General features: G+C 45.3%; 1 protein-coding gene across 1 annotated transcript in view; it reads left to right on the top strand.

Annotated features, from left to right (window-relative positions):
- Window positions 1-11146: 11146 nt before the first annotated feature.
- The window catches only part of LOC124544803 (peptidoglycan-recognition protein SC2-like), a 140713-nt gene continuing 133861 nt past the window's right edge, over window positions 11147-17998 (top strand). The window contains exon 1 of the mRNA XM_047123488.1: window positions 11147-11261. Coding sequence (XP_046979444.1) covers window positions 11225-11261 — 37 coding nt within the window. The 5' untranslated portion in view covers window positions 11147-11224. The remainder of the gene's footprint in view (window positions 11262-17998) is intronic.

The raw sequence follows: 17998 nt of genomic DNA, 5'->3' as shown, positions 1-17998 counted from the left end.
ACACGATGTGGTATGGATTCGACTAATGTCTGAAGTAGTGCCGGAGGGAACTGACACCGTGAATCCTGCAGGGCTGTCCGTAAATCAGTAAGAGTACAACGGATTGGAGACCTCTTCTGAACAGTATGTTGCAAAGCATCCCAGATATGCTAAATAATTTTCATATCTTGGAAGTTTGGTGGCCAGCGGAAGTGTTTACACTCAGAAGAGTATTCCTAGAGCTACTCTGTAGCAATTCTGGACGTGTGGGGTGTCACATTGTCCTACTGGAATTTCATAAGTCCATCGAAATGCACAATGCACAGGAATGAATGCAGGTGATCGGACAGGATGCTTAGTACGTGTCACCTGTCAGAGACGTATCTAGGCGTATCAGGGCTCCCATATCACTCCACCTGCACACGCCCCACACCATTAAAGGCCGTTAACCAGCTTGAACAGTCTCCTGCTGACATGTAGAGTCCATGGACTCATGAGGTTGTCTCCATACCTGTACACATCAATCCGCTCGATACAATTTGAAACGAGACTCGTCCGACGAGGCAACACGTTTCCAGTCATCAACAGTCCAACGTCGGTGTTGATGGGTCCAGGCGAGGTGTAAAGCTTTGTGTCGTGTATTAATCAAGAGTACACGAATATAACACCACATTCAAACTCACTTAAATCTTGATAACTTGTCACTGTAGCAGCAGTAACCGATCTAACAACTGTGCCAGACACATTTTACCTCATATAGGCGTTGCCGACTGCAGCGCCGTATTTGATGAACCCATAGACGAGATGCATATCGGCCGATTGTTCATCGGGAAACCTATCCGTACTGTTGTGTATCACTCGTAACGTAAAACTGAGAACGCCGGAAAAAGCAACCCGGGAAACTGGACCAAGCAGTAAACGTATGCTTTACTGTTGCCAAAAGCAAGTACCATTAGTGAATGGCACAAGATTGTTTGCAAACAAGACACACGGCCACACCGCCGACACTTTCACTGTTGTGCAAATATTTTCCGTGCAATAACAATACAAGGGCTAAGAAATCAAACAAAGTGGAAGTACTCTGTAACGAGCCACCGATGATGATGAGAGTCCTTCATGCCGAAACACTCGAAAAATGTTCCCTCCTCAGAAATTTTGTCGGTGGAGTTGTAGTTGGCCATGTATACATGCGAAATGGCCTTTTCACCAGAATGACAATGCTTCTTTTGTACATTACTTATGCCGTATGCTGATCCACGGCGATAGACCATATTTTATTTTAAAGTATGCTTTGTCGAGTAGAAGGCATATGATATTTAAAATCCGTGTTTATAATTCAGCAGTAATGTTTTCCATTGTAGGGTCGTACGTAAAAAAAAATATTATTGGGTCCGACAGAAAATTAAAAAAATTTAATCGCTTCGGATTGGAAAAACCTTGGCAGTACAGTTCTTGTTCGGGCATCTCCAGTCCTCACCATTAGCACACGACGTAAGGGCGGAGCATTTTTTTATATAGGGTGGAACCCCTCCACTCCCACACCGGCATGATGCCAATGCAGAAGTCTACCGCCATCTCTGCATATTGGTTAGTTTCCACTAAGCAGGACGCGATGTTCGCGTGTGTCTGGTTATGGTTAACCATTAATACATGCTCAACTGGAGACAGATGGGGTCGAAAGTTGAAGGAAGGGTAGCAGTTTGAAGGGCAGAGGAAGAAAAGAGCCAAGGCCAAAAAGGCCTCTGCGATAGTTGGGTCGGTTTGAAAGAACAGTAGTGACGCTGTGGAGTGGTGCTACCGAGCGGTTGCAGCTGGGTACCGGTGTTGGATTCTTGGTCAGCATCAGCATTGTCACTGCTGTGCAGGGGCTTGCCGATGTTGTCGCCTGTGAGTGTACGTTGGCTCGTCATAGCTTGTTATGTCCTTGCTAGTGGTGTCTTTGGCCGCTTGTGCTTCCCCCTATGGTTGTGTGTGGGAACAAGGTGGGACATCAGCTTCTATATCTGCCGGGCAAGTCGCGGAGTTATGACGGGATGATTCATGAACCCTTCCTCGACCTTTTCTGAGTGTAAATTTCACTGGGTGTATATTTCACTGGGAGCACTTTACACGGCACTGTTTTACAGAGACGAAGAACTTTGCACACAATAGAGAGGCGTCGAGGAGCTGTGTCAAACCAGTCTTCGGACTGAACACCACAACAAACAACAACAACAACAACAACAACAACCTATGTCTTCCCATTCAGGGATAACTCATGACAGGAAGAAAGAGCATGATAATACGTGATGTCAACGATTATAAAGAATTCGCCTCGACTGCAAATAGAAACCAGATGTTGACCTAGGTTTGGGTGAGCATAACCACGCCTTCTTCGTAAACATATTATCGTCGAAGATCCGGTTGAAGGAAAAATGGTTACTCTCGCGTTCGTTCCTATTGGCTATTGTTTTCTTGCAAATAACATTAAATTCGACTTCTTGCAGGGCACAGAACAGTCACTTGCAACCCCAAGAATTAGTATTCGTTTTTCTTAGCTGTTTCATCAATTCTGCAGTTTACAGCGTTATGTCAACTCAGGTAATTGCGGCGCAGAAACGAATTTAACTTGAGAGGGAAAAAGGTGAAAATTCTTGAACTGAAAAGGGTCGGCATGTTCTAAATCTTTCTCACCGGTTTTTTAAATTTCCGTATTCTGTTTTCTATTCCAAGCAACAGTGAGAAAAAATGAAAGAGTTTTTTCGTTAATGGCATTTCAGTTGACTGAAGAGAAAGAAACCATTGCTTGGCACAGACAGTTATGGGGATCTTCATGGTGAAATATAATTTCAAAACATCTCCTCTGAACAGTTCTACAACTTTGTGGTGCAAGAAACGAATTCATCACCTTTGACCAAAGTGGGTGCCACTGACAAATATAAATGAAACAATGCTGCAGCTGTGACTAAGATTCTCGATTATAGCCAGGTAAGCGTTTTTTCCCTGTAAGCTATCATGCTGATAATGACTTTAGTATTTGCACCTATTTGCAATGAGCCTCCTCTTTTTAAAATGGTCAGTGTTATCATCATAAACAATTTTTTCCCATCTGCTTATCCTACTGAAGAACTGTTTTGCAAGGCGGAGAAATACGTAACAAGCCATAACAATGAGCTGCTGCTGCATATCGACACTGGATCAGCTATTCATCATTTCTTCAGCGTTGTCAGCTTGCTTGACAAGTGTTCTACTCCACAGAACGTGTAATAACAAAAGTCATGTATAAAGTTCTCTATGGGAAAAACAGAGCTGAAGACAATCATGCAAACATTGTCTCAGGTTTTCTCGATGTGACTGATTAATACCGAGCGATGTGCTGCAATGGTGGGCACACTGGACTCACGTTCAAACACGTGTCTGGCCATCCACATTTAGGTTTTCCGCAATTTCCTAAAGCCCTCCAGGCAAATGCGAGGATGGTTCCTTTGAAAAGACGTGGTCAGTTTCCTTCTCCATCCTTGACACAATCCGAGCTGTGCTCTCTCTCTCTCTAATGACCTCTACGTCGATGGGACGTTAAACCCAATCTTCCTTTTTTTTTTTTTTTTTTTTTTTTTCGACTGATTAACAGTGTTGTCGCGAGTGTTCTGCCAAGCTGCTGTTTTATGCGGAAAATTTCGACGACCTACCCAGCTGTCTTCTTCAGGTGCTGACGTTACGTGTAGAGTCCACACAGAGTACCGTGGCCAGTAGGGGCGGAGTCGGCAGGGCACGCGTGGGATAGCGGTAGTAGTGGGGGATGTGGGCAGGCGCTGTAGGGGAAATGCCGAGTGCCGGAGGGGAAGCGCCATTTTAAACTGAAGCCTACGCTCACATTTTTTATAAATATTAAGCAGGGCCCCTCCACGCCCACACTCACACAGCGACCATTCAAAAAGATCTAATCTCATCTCTGCTTTGGTTACTATCTAAAAAGGTTTTCGCAGAAAATGCAGCGATTTATTTTTGCCTGGCTTGTTAACCATTTGAAACTTTCAGAGATGTGTCACTAGGGGGTGAATTTTGGGTAACGCCTGCACATTTATCTTCTTTGCTGTACTACAATTTGCGTCTTTTGTCAAAACACGGTGGTGTTTACACAGTCTCACCTCGCTAACACGTTGTGCAGATACAACTGCGAGAGAATTCTGAAACTGGTTTATTGATGAGGAATCGAGGAAAAGTGAGATCCGTAGCTTCTGAAAAAGCACATCCTCCATACAAAATAAACATGGAATGATGGTGACACATAAAGGCCACCACCGAAGTCCAAAGAAAGAGGCAATATCCAGAATGAGATTTTCACTCTGCAGTGGAGTGTGAGCTGATATGAAACTTCCTGGCAGATTAAAACTGTGTGCCTGACTGAGACTCGAACTCGGGAGCTTTGCCTTTCGCGGGCAAGTGCTCTACCATCTGAGCTACCGAAGGACGACTCACGCCCGGTACTCACAGCTTTACTTCTGCCAGTATCTCGTCTCCTACCTTCCAAACTTTACAGAAACTCTCCTGCGAACCTTGCAGAGGAGACGAGATACTGGCAGAAGTAAAGCTGTGAGTACCGGGCGTGAGTCGTGCTTCGGTAGCTCAGATGTTAGAGCACTTGCCCGCGAAAGGCAAAGGTCCCGAGTTCGAGTCGCGGTCAGGCACACAGTTTTAATCTGCCAGGAAGTTTCAAAGATGCGATATGTTAGCTAAATTTCATACACAGAAACATGTTGTGTAATACGCACCAAATGCAAAACATTTTCGAATTTCGTGCAGTGCCTTACTTCCACGTAAATACGAGGTTTGTCCAGAAAGTACGTTCCGATCGCTCGCGAAATGGAAACCACAGTGTAAAACAGAAACGTTTTATTTGCAACAGTTAGATACACCTTCCACCTACTTCTCTACAAAGTCGCCGCTCCAACTTTGAGTGTTGTCGTATTGTTGTACCAACTTTCCAATATCCTCGCCATAGAAAGCAGCCGCCCGTGCTTTCGGCCAGTTATCTGCACTGGTCTGCATCTCGTTGTCTGTGGAAGAATTTTGTCTTCATAGCCAGAGGTTCTTGTGAGCAGAGATGGGACTCAAGGGAGCCAATTACGGACTGTATTGTGGGTGGTCAAACACTTCTCATCGGAAACGCTGCAGGAGCGTCTTCATTGCCCCTGCAGTGTGCGGCCGAGAATTGGCATGAAGAAGGAGCTGCTCGGCAGTTGTGGTATGTGGGTTGCATGACACAGGCGAAATCTCTAACTAGGCCCTCATACATGGCGGGAGACCCTATTCCCTACGCATCATTAGGTGCTCACTGTTTACTCAATACTGAAAAGAGCGACGCGACACGATCGACGGGCATACTAGAGGCACTGCCCAACACATCTGTGCAAAGCTTTACCGGATTTTCCCAGTGGTTTCCATTTCGCGACCGATCGGAACTTACTTTCTGGACAACCCTCGTATCACAATAACTGTGACCATTTGCGAAATGATGGGCACGTCATAATGAATCTGACATACAAAGCTACAAGTAAAGCAAAAATGAAATTTTTTACCGAATAATCTGTGCAAAATCGTTTGAGAAAGTCTGCAAGGTGTGCTCCTCTATTCTGTCATCGCTGACCGGCCGAAACGTGGCAGACTCTGTTGGCTTCTTCCGAACAAACGAATGAACTTGCCCAGCGCTTTGGTCGAAAATTGGTCGCTGTACATCGCCACCGTATCCTGTGCAGACTCTGCTCCGTGCCTGGAGTCCAGTCAACTGTTGTTGCCATTGCGCCGCTATTAACAGCTGACTGATAAACGCGGGTATTTATTTTGAAAATTTTCTGTTAGAAACAAAAACAAAAAGTGAACTACGTTTGTAGTGAAGTATGGAAAAAATTTCATTTTCACGTATTCGTGAAATCACCTTTGGTGTTGTGAAACAGTTGTACAAAGAAATATGCTTTGTGTACAAATGTACACTCCTGGAAATGGAAAAAAGAACACATTGACACCGGTGTGTCAGACCCACCATACTTGCTCCGGACACTGCGAGAGGGCTGTACAAGCAATGATCACACGCACGGCACAGCGGACACACCAGGAACCGCGGTGTTGGCCGTCGAATGGCGCTAGCTGCGCAGCATTTGTACACCGCCGCCGTCAGTGTCAGCCAGTTTGCCGTGGCATACGGAGCTCCATCGCAGTCTTTAACACTGGTAGCATGCCGCGACAGCGTGGACGTGAACCGTATGTGCAGTTGACGGACTTTGAGCGAGGGCGTATAGTGGGCATGCGGGAGGCCGGGTGGACGTACCGCCGAATTGCTCAACACGTGGGGCGTGAGGTCTCCACAGTACATCGATGTTGTCGCCAGTGGTCGGCGGAAGGTGCACGTGCCCGTCGACCTGGGACCGGACCGCAGCGACGCACGGATGCACGCCAAGACCGTAGGATCCTACGCAGTGCCGTAGGGGACCGCACCGCCACTTCCCAGCAAATTAGGGACACTGTTGCTCCTGGGGTATCGGCGAGGACCATTCGCAACCGTCTCCATGAAGCTGGGCTACGGTCCCGCACACCGTTAGGCTGTCTTCCGCTCACGCCCCAACATCGTGCAGCCCGCCTCCAGTGGTGTCGCGACAGGCATGAATGGAGGGACGAATGGAGACGTGTCGTCTTCAGCGATGAGAGTCGCTTCTGCCTTGGTGCCAATGATGGTCGTATGCGTGTTTGGCGCCGTGCAGGTGAGCGCCACAATCAGGACTGCATACGACCGAGGCACACAGGGCCAACACCCGGCATCATGGTGTGGGGAGCGATCTCCTACACTGGCCGTACACCACTGGTGATCGTCGAGGGGACACTGAATAGTGCACGGTACATCCAAACCGTCATCGAACCCATCGTTCTACCATTCCTAGACCGGCAAGGGAACTTGCTGTTCCAACAGGACAATGCACGTCCGCATGTATCCCGTGCCACCCAACGTGCTCTAGAAGGTGTAAGTCAACTACCCTGGCCAGCAAGATCTCCGGATCTGTCCCCCATTGAGCATGTTTGGGACTGGATGAAGCGTCGTCTCACGCGGTCTGCACGTCCAGCACGAACGCTGGTCTAACTGAGGCGCCAGGTGGAAATGACATGGCAAGCCGTTCCACAGGACTACATCCAGCATCTCTACGATCGTCTCCATGGGAGAATAGCAGCCTGCATTGCTGCGAAAGGTGGATATACACTGTACTAGTGCCGACATTGTGCATGCTCTGTTGCCTGTGCCTATGTGCCTGTGGTTCTGTCAGTGTGATCATGTGATGTATCTGACCCCAGGAATGTGTCAATAAAGTTTCCCCTTCCTGGGACAATGAATTCACGGTGTTCTTATTTCAATTTCCAGGAGTGTGTAAGTACAGCATCCAAATTAAGAAGCATGATCTCACGATTCCAAACAATTTCTGTACGCTGGGCAAAGCTGCTCCGTGTGTCTATAGCGTGATTTTCTAAACATCTCTGTGGCTTCGCCTCTCCATAGCACCGTAGATGGCTATTGTTGTCACTGACAATCGTTTGTGTTCCACAGTTTCTTAAAGCTGTCAAAAGCGCTGCAAGGTGTCACAGATTTACTTAAGCTGGCTCAAGCGTGGATGTTCTTAGTAGGAAAGAATAAATGTGTTAAAACTTCATGCATGATGAGGCATTTTTTTCACTATTCCAGTGTTCATGACGTCATACCTCCTAACCTACGTGTCATAAAGTGTTGTAATTTGGTAGGTACATTCGGCGGCATATGTGGATACAGTGTACAAAATGTGTTGCGAATAGCGTGGGTGGAAAAGATGTAATAAATTTAAATGTCATTAGAATGGGACAGTTTTTCACGCAACTCAGTGTTTATGACCTCATTTCTCCTGAACTATGTATGGTACCATGATACACGTTTGAAGGTGAGTTTAAGGGCATTTGTGGATACTGCCTGTGATATTTATTGCGAATACAGTTAGTAGCACAGAAGTAATACATTTATACGTCATGCATAGTGAGGCAGTTTTTCATGCATCTTATTGTTTCTGACGCCATATCTCTTGAACTGTGATAGGTAGGCGGTTCTTGCCCCCACAGCGGTTGTTGCCTGACAGTGAGGGGTATGTGTACATAGTTCAGTTGAAATCGGTCTGGTGGTTTAGGAGGAGATGTCGAACACACACACACACATAGATATATTTTTGTGATGTCTATGGATTGTGAGTTCGACTCCAGAACTGCCACTGTGCACAAATTTATGCTGTTTTGTTTTTCGCAGCCGACAATGATATTCCATGAAAGGCACGTACTCCCTGTGTTGCCCAGCTATGATGGATTTTATGGCCGACGAGAACCTAATAAACTGAGTGCTGGACCGCAAGCTCCGGTTAAACTCAAACCTCTGTCGCTTTTTATTACGTTTTACGACCTCTTTATTTAGGCAGACTGCTTAACTATGCTGTCCAAGAAACTTGGAGTTTGTGCCGCGATACCCGGTCTCGTAATATTTCATTTCACGATTGTATTCGAGGCAATGCTCGGCGTCCCTTCTTCGTTACAGTCAAAATCGAGAACGCCTGAGAAAGAAGTAAAGACTGAGACAGAGCAAGAAAAGACAAGAATAGCTTATATACGGTATGCTATCCCAGTATTCTGAATGACTCGTAAACTAGACACGCAGTACATTTCGGTCCCGTCATCGAAGATAAAATGTCTTCCTTGCAAAGTTAAGGACTATCTAGATCTGCGAAACCACGTGTGCACGATATTGCGAATGTGGCATGCCTCGCGAAGGTTAAAAAAAATGGCTCTGGAAACCTAATTAACCTAAGGACACCACACACAACCATGCCCGAGGCAGGATTCGAACCTGCGACAGTAGCGGTCGCGCGGTTCCAAACTGTAGCGCCTAGAACCGCTCGGCCACCTCGGCCGGCGCCTCGCGAAGGGCAGTTATTACAAGAGCCGAGGGGAGTTGCGAGGAATATCAGCGACACACCCGCCTACGAGAACCGAGGAGATCAGCTCTCGCGGAGCATTGCCTCGAATGTAATCACGAAATGAAATGCGAAGTGAGCAGTATCGCGGTGAAAAGGGCCACGTTCCTGGGCTAGAATAATCAAGGAGTCTTTCGGAATAAAAGTGTCGGTAAACCTCATAAACAGGGACGGAGGTTTCAATTTAAACAAACACTGGGACCGGCACTCAGTTTATTAATATCTCGCAAGCCGTCACGGAAACGCTGAGAGTGTACGCGTCTTACATAGCATCGTTGCGGGCTCCGAAAAACAAAATAGCACCAGTGCGGTCATTGGAAAGTTGGGAATCGAACTCACAGTCATCTACACTGAAGCAGCAAAGAAACTGGTATAGGCAGGTGTATTCAAATACAGAGATATGTAAACAGAATACGGCGCTGTGGTCGGCAGCACCTCTATAAGACAACACGTGTCTGGCGCAGTTGTTAGATCGGTTACTGCTGCTACAATGGCAGGTTATCAAGATTTAAGCGAGTTTGAACCTGGTGTTTTAGTCGGCGCACGAGCGGCGGGACACAGCATCTCCGAGGTAGCGATGAAGTGCGGAATTTCTCGTACGACCATTTCACAAGCGTACCACGAATATCAGGAACCCGGTAAAACATCAAATCTCCGACATCGCTGCGGCCGGAAAAAGAGACTGCAAAAACGGGACCGACGACTAGTGGTAGAAGTGCAACTGTTCCGCAAATTTCTGCAGATTTCAGTGCTGGGCCATCAACAACTGTCAGCGTACGAACCATTCAACGAGACATGATCGATATGGGCTTTCTGAGCTGAAAAAATGGTTCAAATGGCTCTGAGCACTATGGGACTTAACGTTTGAGGTCATCAGTCCCCTAGAACTTAGAATTACTTAAACCTAACTAACCTGAGGACATCACACACATCCATGCCCGTGGCAGGATTCGAACTTGCGACCGCGCAGTTCCGGACTGAAGCGCCTAGAACTGCTCGGATACCGCGGCCGGCTTCGGAGCGGAAGTCCCACTCGTGTACCCTTAATAACTGCACGACACAAAGTTTTACGCCTCTCCTGGGCCCGTCAAGCATGTTGCCTAGTCGGACGAGTGTTGCTTCAAATTATATCGAGCTGGCGGACGTGAACAGGTTTGGGGACAGCCTCACGAATCCGCGGACCCTGCATTTCAGCAGGGGACTGTCCAAGCTGGTGGAGGCTGTGTAAAGGTGTGGGGCGTGTGCAGTTGGAGTGATATGGAACCCCTGAAACGTCTAGATACGACTCTGGCAGGTGACACGAACGTAAGAATCCTCTCTGATTAGCTGCATCCATTCCTGTGCTTCGTGCATTCCGACGGACTTCAAGCAGGACAATGCGACACGCCACACGTGCAGAATTACTACGGAGTGGCTCCAGGAACACTCTTCTGAGTTTTAACACTTCCGCTGGCCGACGAACTCCCCAGACATGAAAATTATTGAGCATATCTGGGATGCTTTGCAACATGTTGTTCAGAAGAGATCTCCACCCACTCGTACTTTTACGGATTTATGAACAGCCCTGCAGTATTCATGGTGTCAAATCCGTCCAGAACTATTTCAGGCATTATTCGAGTCCATGGCACGTCGTGTTGCGGGGTCCCTACACGATATTAGGCAGGTGTTCCAGTTTCTTGGACTCTTCGGTGTATAAACAGTGGCGTGCCAACAACAATTTAGTCTGTTTGGAATCGAGGTAAGGAGTACACATAACAGAAAAATGGCAGCACCTGAAGAGCAGTGAGGGGTGGTCGCCGAAATATCGTGCAGAAAACGGAAACAGCAACTCGGAAGAACGTGGACAAGTACACCATTCATCGTGCAAATGTTCCCATATTTTTCGCTGAGGAAGTGTGCAGTAATCGTAGATCTGGCTTCTACTTCGTAACGAAAGAGTGAAATGACGATCTGTCGAACACGCACATAACTATCTAACTCGTCACGATACGGAGATATCGCAACAGTGAGGGGCGAGCTGTTGCCGGACGCTGAGCGATGATTTCGCGCGGTCGGGTGGGGAGTGAGCGGTCAGTGCGCGAGGGGGGGGAGGGGGGGAGGAGGGGGAGGAGGCGCCCAGTTCCTCGCGGGACTCTACCGTGACGTCACGCCGGCTCTCTTCCTCGGTGTGTCCGCCGCGCGCAGTGTAGCTCCGTCAAGCACCGCGGACGGGGTCCGTGCAGGCGGGCGTGCTGCTTGCAATGGCGAGACGGCTGAACGAGGAGGATCCGGGAGACGGTAAGGCCGCTGCGCCGCGATTACTCTCTGCAGCGCCGCCTGCTCAGCTCTTGTTTGTGGCGTCGGTCGGAAGTGGCAGCTGCGTCTCGAAAACTGCTACGGTTTACGCCAGTGTTTACCGGAACCTCTATCTGGCGAGATAAGCACACCGATTTCAGTGACAGTTGCAGGTTAGGTGTTACTGACGGTGCCAGTTCGCTCCAAATCTCTCGCCTGGACTGGATATCTTTGATGTTTCAGCCGTAAGCGACAGCACAGTTCTTCAAAACTCGACGCATGTCTGCATCTGCTTCCGTAATGTGTGATTCACTGTGCATTGCGTGAGACAGGATACTCTCTTTATTGTACGACAGACGTGCAGGTTTCCTCGCTTTCCACTCGCGGATGGAGCGCGCCAAAGTATCGCTGCTTGTACGGATGTGGTGTGAGACGTTATTCGCCCTGGGTCTGTGTGCTCGATCTCTACTGAGTGGACACGTAGCGGCCTGAGAAATATTCGTAGTTTCTGCCCCGAAAGGCGCGACGGTTCTCGAAGATTGCGCAGCGTCTTCTCGGGGGTTGTACTGCTTCTTTTCTCGCGTGTCTGCCAGCTGATATTTATCAGCATTTATGTTAGACCCCTGGTTAATGAAAACAGTATGTGGCCGTTCGCACCCCGTCTCTGTCCTGCGTCAGTGCGACAGGTACGGGGCCCGAAGGTTTAGCAGCACGCAAATGCGGTCAGTACGAGTGTTTTCTATGCAATGTCTTTCGTGGACAAAGCGCAGTTCTCCAGAGCCTCACCAACTAATAACAAAAATTCAAATGGCTCTGAGCACTATGGGAGTTAACTTCAGAGGTCATCAGTCCCCTAGACTTAGAACTACTTAAACCTAACTAACCTAAGGACATTACAAACATCCATGCCCGAGGCAGGATTCGAACCTGCGACCGTAGCTGTCGCGCGGTTCCAGGCTGTAGCGCCTACAACTAATAACAGCCTGTTTGTCATGTGTCTTGCCTACAAATTGCAACAAAACAAGCCCTGGCGGAACCATGTTTCTCCTTATTGAAGTGTACGATACCCTTCCACTACCAGCCAGATTTGAACTCTGTTTTACTTTTAAATTTTGCAAACAATTGCATAGACTTAAATAAACATATTTAATTTCTAAATACAAATTTTTCTGCAATTTCTATTTTCTATTGAATGTCAATATCTTCGAAAAGTAAAGAAATTCTGAAAAGTGATTTTCTTAAATTCATCGACAAAACCTTTTTAAAAGTAAATGAAAATATCTTTTGTTAATTTTAAAACAGAATTAGACTTACTTCTCAAACGTCAGTCACGAGTTATATATTTTATATGTTTCCAAGTCACATCAAGGTCGATAACATAACAACACAGGAAGTTATTTACAATTTTTTTACAAATATTTAATTTACGTCACTTATTGTTCACTGCAAAAAGATTTACATAAATAACAACTCTATCAGAGAAACCAATAAACTAAAACGTATGTAAATTCTGGAAATACAAATCACTCAATTTACTCGGGAGTGTTGTTGTGGAAGCTTCTGGAACCGTCAGCCGCGCGGTTTGAGGTGTCATGTCACGGACAGACAGGCCCCTCCGTCAGAGGTTCGAGTTCTCCCTCTGGCATCGGTGTGTGTGTTGTTCTTAGCATAAGTTAGTTTAAGTAGTGTTTAGGTCTAGGGACCGATGACCTAAGCAACTTCGTCCCTTAGGAATTCACACACTTTTGAACCGTCAGCTGATGCGTTTCATCACACGTAGCGTCGCTTGTGATGCAGCTGTTCTACACAAAGTTTAGAGGGAACACGTGTGAGGCATGTTCCTGTGATGCAATTAGAGCGTATTAAAATGCTTTGAAACCGATGTGTATCATGTCTGTACACAACTGTGTTTATGTGGATGATGTGGTGAAAGACAGTACTCCAATAAAAGTGCAAGATTAAAGAAACAATATTGCCTTCCATGCACGTTATTTAAAGAAGCCACTTGCGACGAATTTTAACACAATGATAACAACAGGAGCCAGCGTACTGAAAGTGAAATTTTATTACATTTTAATAAAATGTTTTGATTTAAGCGCTGGTTCTTTATCCATGACAACAAACTGTGACATGTAAACTCAGTGCTGGTATTTTCATTACAGAATCGTCATAAAGTGAACCTGTGACGTCTCTCTACACTTGCTCACTCCGAAATATTTCCGTGGCATAGCTGACATTGCTTTTGATTCGTTAATCCTGTAGTCAAAGTTGTTGTTGTGGTCTTCAGTCCTGAGACTGGTTTGATGCAGCTCTCCATGCTACTCTATCCTGTGCAAGCTTTTTCATCTCCCAGTACCTACTGCAACCTACATCCTTCTGAATCTGCTTAGTGTATTCATCTCTTGGTCTCCCTCTACGATTTTTACCCTCCACGCTGCCCTCCAATACTAGTATGCCACTTTTTTAGGTGTAGTGAAGTGCAGAAGTTCGCATTTCTCTTGATTAAGAGCTAGTCTTTGCACTATGCCGATCTTTTCTCGGGATTTGACTAGACGTTTCTTCAATTTTTAGCAGGTACAATGTTATCGTAGGTAACTGCATCATCTACGAAACTCCCGAGCTGCAACTAACCCTGTTCGCTAAGTCATCAATGTAGGACGGCCCTTCTACGCTCACCCGCGTCACAGCGAGTGTTCTCCAGTGTTTTAGGTGACTCTCTAAACGTTCTGCGTCCTGCTGGCCGTGTGGAAGTTTCCAGTTAGGGCGAGAAGAGGTGGGAGGGGCTGGATAGGAGGCGTTCGGATAACTCAGGATAAACAGTTTCTCATCCATGCGTGTAGTAGTAGTAGTAGTAGTAGTAAATACCGTATAATATTCTACACAGAAGGTTTGTACGTGCCGAACTTAGCTTCCGCTAAAGCAGACTCACCGTTACTTTTAACCCTAGACAATAGTGTAAACGTATTAATTACGAATATAAGCAAAGATTATTTGTATCCTAATTGTCGCCTAAAGTCGTATGGCAATGTAATATTTCACTTCGTCTTGAGTTACATCTCACGAACTCGATACCTATATTTTACTTGACACTACTCGCACATGTTTCAGGATAAACATGTTACCGGCCTCGAATGGAACAAGTTTACCGTTACCGGTCACTGTTTATTTATATCCACAACGCGTTTTGAGGGTTTAAACCTCCATCATCAGGTGGAACTTAAAGTTTACAACATGTCACCTGATTACATAAATGAGTATGAAATTTCAGCTATATAGACTTGACAGAATAGGATCTGTATTCCATTTGCCATATTTATTCCAACTCATATATTCAGCAACTCAAACTGAAGTCTCCACAATCCCTTAAAACTTATTCCGAAACAATTCTGTTGTTGTGATGTATATTTTTTGTACTTTGAGATAATGTTTCCGTTTTACTATATGTTCTTTGGACCTAGTAGCTTCCAGAGGCCGTCTTTGTTTGTTTGTTTGTTGTTGTTGCTGTGGTCTTCAGTCCAGAGACTGGTTGGATGCAGCTCTCCACGCTACTCTATCCTGTGCAAGCCTCTTCATCTCCGAGTAACTACAGCAACCTACATCCTTCTGAATCTGCTTCCTGTATTCATCTATTGGTCTCCCTCTACGATTTTTAACCAACACTAAATTGGTGACCCCTTGTTGCCTCAGAACGTGTCCTAACAACTGATTCCTCCTTCTAATCAAGTTGTAACACAAATTCCTCTTCTTCTCAATTTTGTTCGGTACCTCCTCATTAGTTACGTGACCTACCCATCTAATCTTCAGCATTTTTCTGTAGCACCACATTTCGAAAGCTTCTATTTTCTTTTTCTCTAAATCGTTCATCGTCCGCGTTTCACTTCCATACATGGCAACACTCCATTCAAATACTTTCAGAAAGGACTTCCTAACACTTAAATCAATACTCGATGTTAACAAATTTCTCTTCTTCAGAAATGCTTTCCTTGCCATTGCCAGTCTACATTTTATATCGTCTCCACTTCGACAATCATCAGTTATTTTGCTCCCCAAATAGCAAAACTCATCTACTACTTTATGTGTCTCATGTCCTAATCCAGTTCCATCAGCATCATGTGATTTAATTCGACTACATTCCATTATCCTTGTTTTACTTTTGTTGAAGTTCATCTTATATCCTCCTTTCAAGACACTGTCCATTCCTTTAAACTGCTCTTACATTTACAGAACTTCATGTTTCCCGTATTAAACTGGAACTTCTGAGCATTTATCATACAGATGACGATGCAGTATTAAACATCTTTTGTGCATCGTGTCTTGTTTGAAGTGGCACCTTCAGAAACATCATATAGGTGCGGCACATTTAATTCCTTGGACAAGTTTCGGGATAAACCCTAAACCTATAATCAACAGTTAGGGCTGTCACAGAATGGAAACAAGTTCGTGAGAACCACTCTTCGTAAATTACAACAGCTGTAAATAAAGTGACTGAGTCCTAAGCACTTGTACGAAATGCGAAGAACCGACAATGTTTACATACAGACTTCATTGTGTAACTACCTCTTTACAATAGTACGCTGAAGACGAAAGGAGAAGCACGTGTACGACTTAGTCAGTACTAACAGTGTGGAATCTCGACTCACACGAGAAAATTTGGCACGTATATTAACAGGGCACCGTAGTTCAATAATTCGTACCACACAACTGCTGTTATTAGGTACACCTTAAGTTCAAAATGGTTCAAATGGCTCTGAGCACTATGGGACTCAACTGCTGTGGTCATCAGTCCCCTAGAACTTAGAACTAATTAAACCTAACTAACCTAAGGACATCACACACATCCATGCCCGAGGCAGGATTCGAACCTGCTACCGTAGCAGCAGCGCGGCTCCGGACTGGAGCGCCTAGAACCGCACGACCACCGCGGCCGGCGTACACCTTAAGTATTGCCTAGACGTACGCATCATATGCTATACATCAACTTCCATTAGTTTCACTATCCGACAGCTAGTATTTGTATCTTGTCGCCTGTACGGTAAAGACTGTTAATTCTGCAGACTTCACTGAAGTGTTTTAACACTCGATTTGAGGTTTTTTTTCCTTCCTTTTTTTAACCTCGGGTGCAATATATTAAGAGTGGTTTTCATGAACGCTGTCATTGTTTGACCGGTCTAACTGCCGGTATCATTCTAAATGCGAACATTTTAGTTTAGAGTTTACAGCGACTGCTATTGATATCGAATGAAACAACATGTTTACTCCTACAAGACACTGTTCACTTATATCCACAACACATTTCGAAGGTTTAAACCTCCATCATCAGGTGGATTTACGCTGTTAGTATGACGAGGGGCCGCAGCCTTTTCGGTAGTTGCAGGGGCAACAGTCTGGATGATTGACTGATCTGGCCTTGTAGCACTAACCAAAACGGCCTTGCTGTACTGCGAACGGCTGAAAGCAAGGGGAAACTGCAGCCGTAATTTTTCCCGAAGGCATGCAACCCTACTGTATGGTTAAATGATGATGGCATCCTCTTGGGTAAAATATTCCGGAGGTAAAACAGTTCCCCATTCGGATCTCCGGGCGGGGACTACTCAGGAGAACGTCGTTATCAGGAGAAAGAAAACTGGCGTTCTACGGATCGGAGCGTGGAATGTCAGATCCCTTAATCGGGCAGGTAGGTTAGAAAATGTAAAAAGGGAAATGGATAGGTTAAAGTTAGATATAGTGGGAATTAGTGTAGTTCGGTGGCAGGAGGAACAAGACTTTTGGTCAGGTGAATACAGGGTTATAAATACAAAATCAAATAGGGGTAATGCAGGAGTATGTTTAATAATGAATAACAAGCTAGGAACACGTATAAGTTACTATGAACAGCATAGTGAACGCATTATTGTAGCCTGGTTTGACAAGAAGCCCACACCCACCACAGTAGCACAAGTTTATGTGACAACTAGCTCCGCAGATGATGAAGAGATTGAAGAAAAGTATGATGAGATAAAACAAATTATTGATTGGCGACTCCATGGAGTGCTGTGTTCACAACGATCATATACGTGAAATTAGAAGGAAGGTCAGTGTAGGTCGTAATATTGATGGTTTATTGATAGCAAAATCGATTTTCAATCACATAGTGATCATCTTCAGTGCTGTGGCGTACAAATTAAACTCATAGGCAGTGGTATCAAGTTGTTATCAGTAACCAAAGCTAAGAAACGATCACAATAAATCAGTTATTGTAACCAAAGCTAAGAAACAATCACAATAACTGAGTTTGTACACCACAGCACTGAAAATGATCAATGTGTGATTGAAAATCGATTTTGCTATCAATAAACCATCAATACTACGACCAACACTGACCTTCCTTCTAAAATAAATTATTCAGATAGTTAAGGAAGACGAAAACTTAATATCCCTGGGGGACTGGAATTCAGTAGTAGGAAAAGGAAGAGAGAGAAAAGCAGTAGGTGAAAATGGACTGGGGAAAGGAACCAAAGAGTGAACCATCTGCTAGTATTTTGCAAGAGCATAATGTAATCATAGTTAACACTTAGTTTAAGAATCATGAAAGAAGGCTGTATACGTGCAAGAGACCTGGAGACACTGGAACGTTTCAGATTGATTATATAATGTTAAGACAGAGATTTCGGAACCAGGTTTTAAATTGTAAGACATTTCCAGGACAGATGTGGGCTCTGATCTGATCACTGCAGATTAAAACTGAAGAAGCTGTAAAATGG

This window comes from Schistocerca americana, chromosome 8 (genome assembly GCF_021461395.2).
Source record: "Schistocerca americana isolate TAMUIC-IGC-003095 chromosome 8, iqSchAmer2.1, whole genome shotgun sequence".
Taxonomy (NCBI): domain Eukaryota; kingdom Metazoa; phylum Arthropoda; class Insecta; order Orthoptera; family Acrididae; genus Schistocerca; species Schistocerca americana.
The sequence above is the reverse complement of the archived record's forward strand: the minus strand, read 5'-3'. Positions and strand labels throughout refer to the sequence as shown.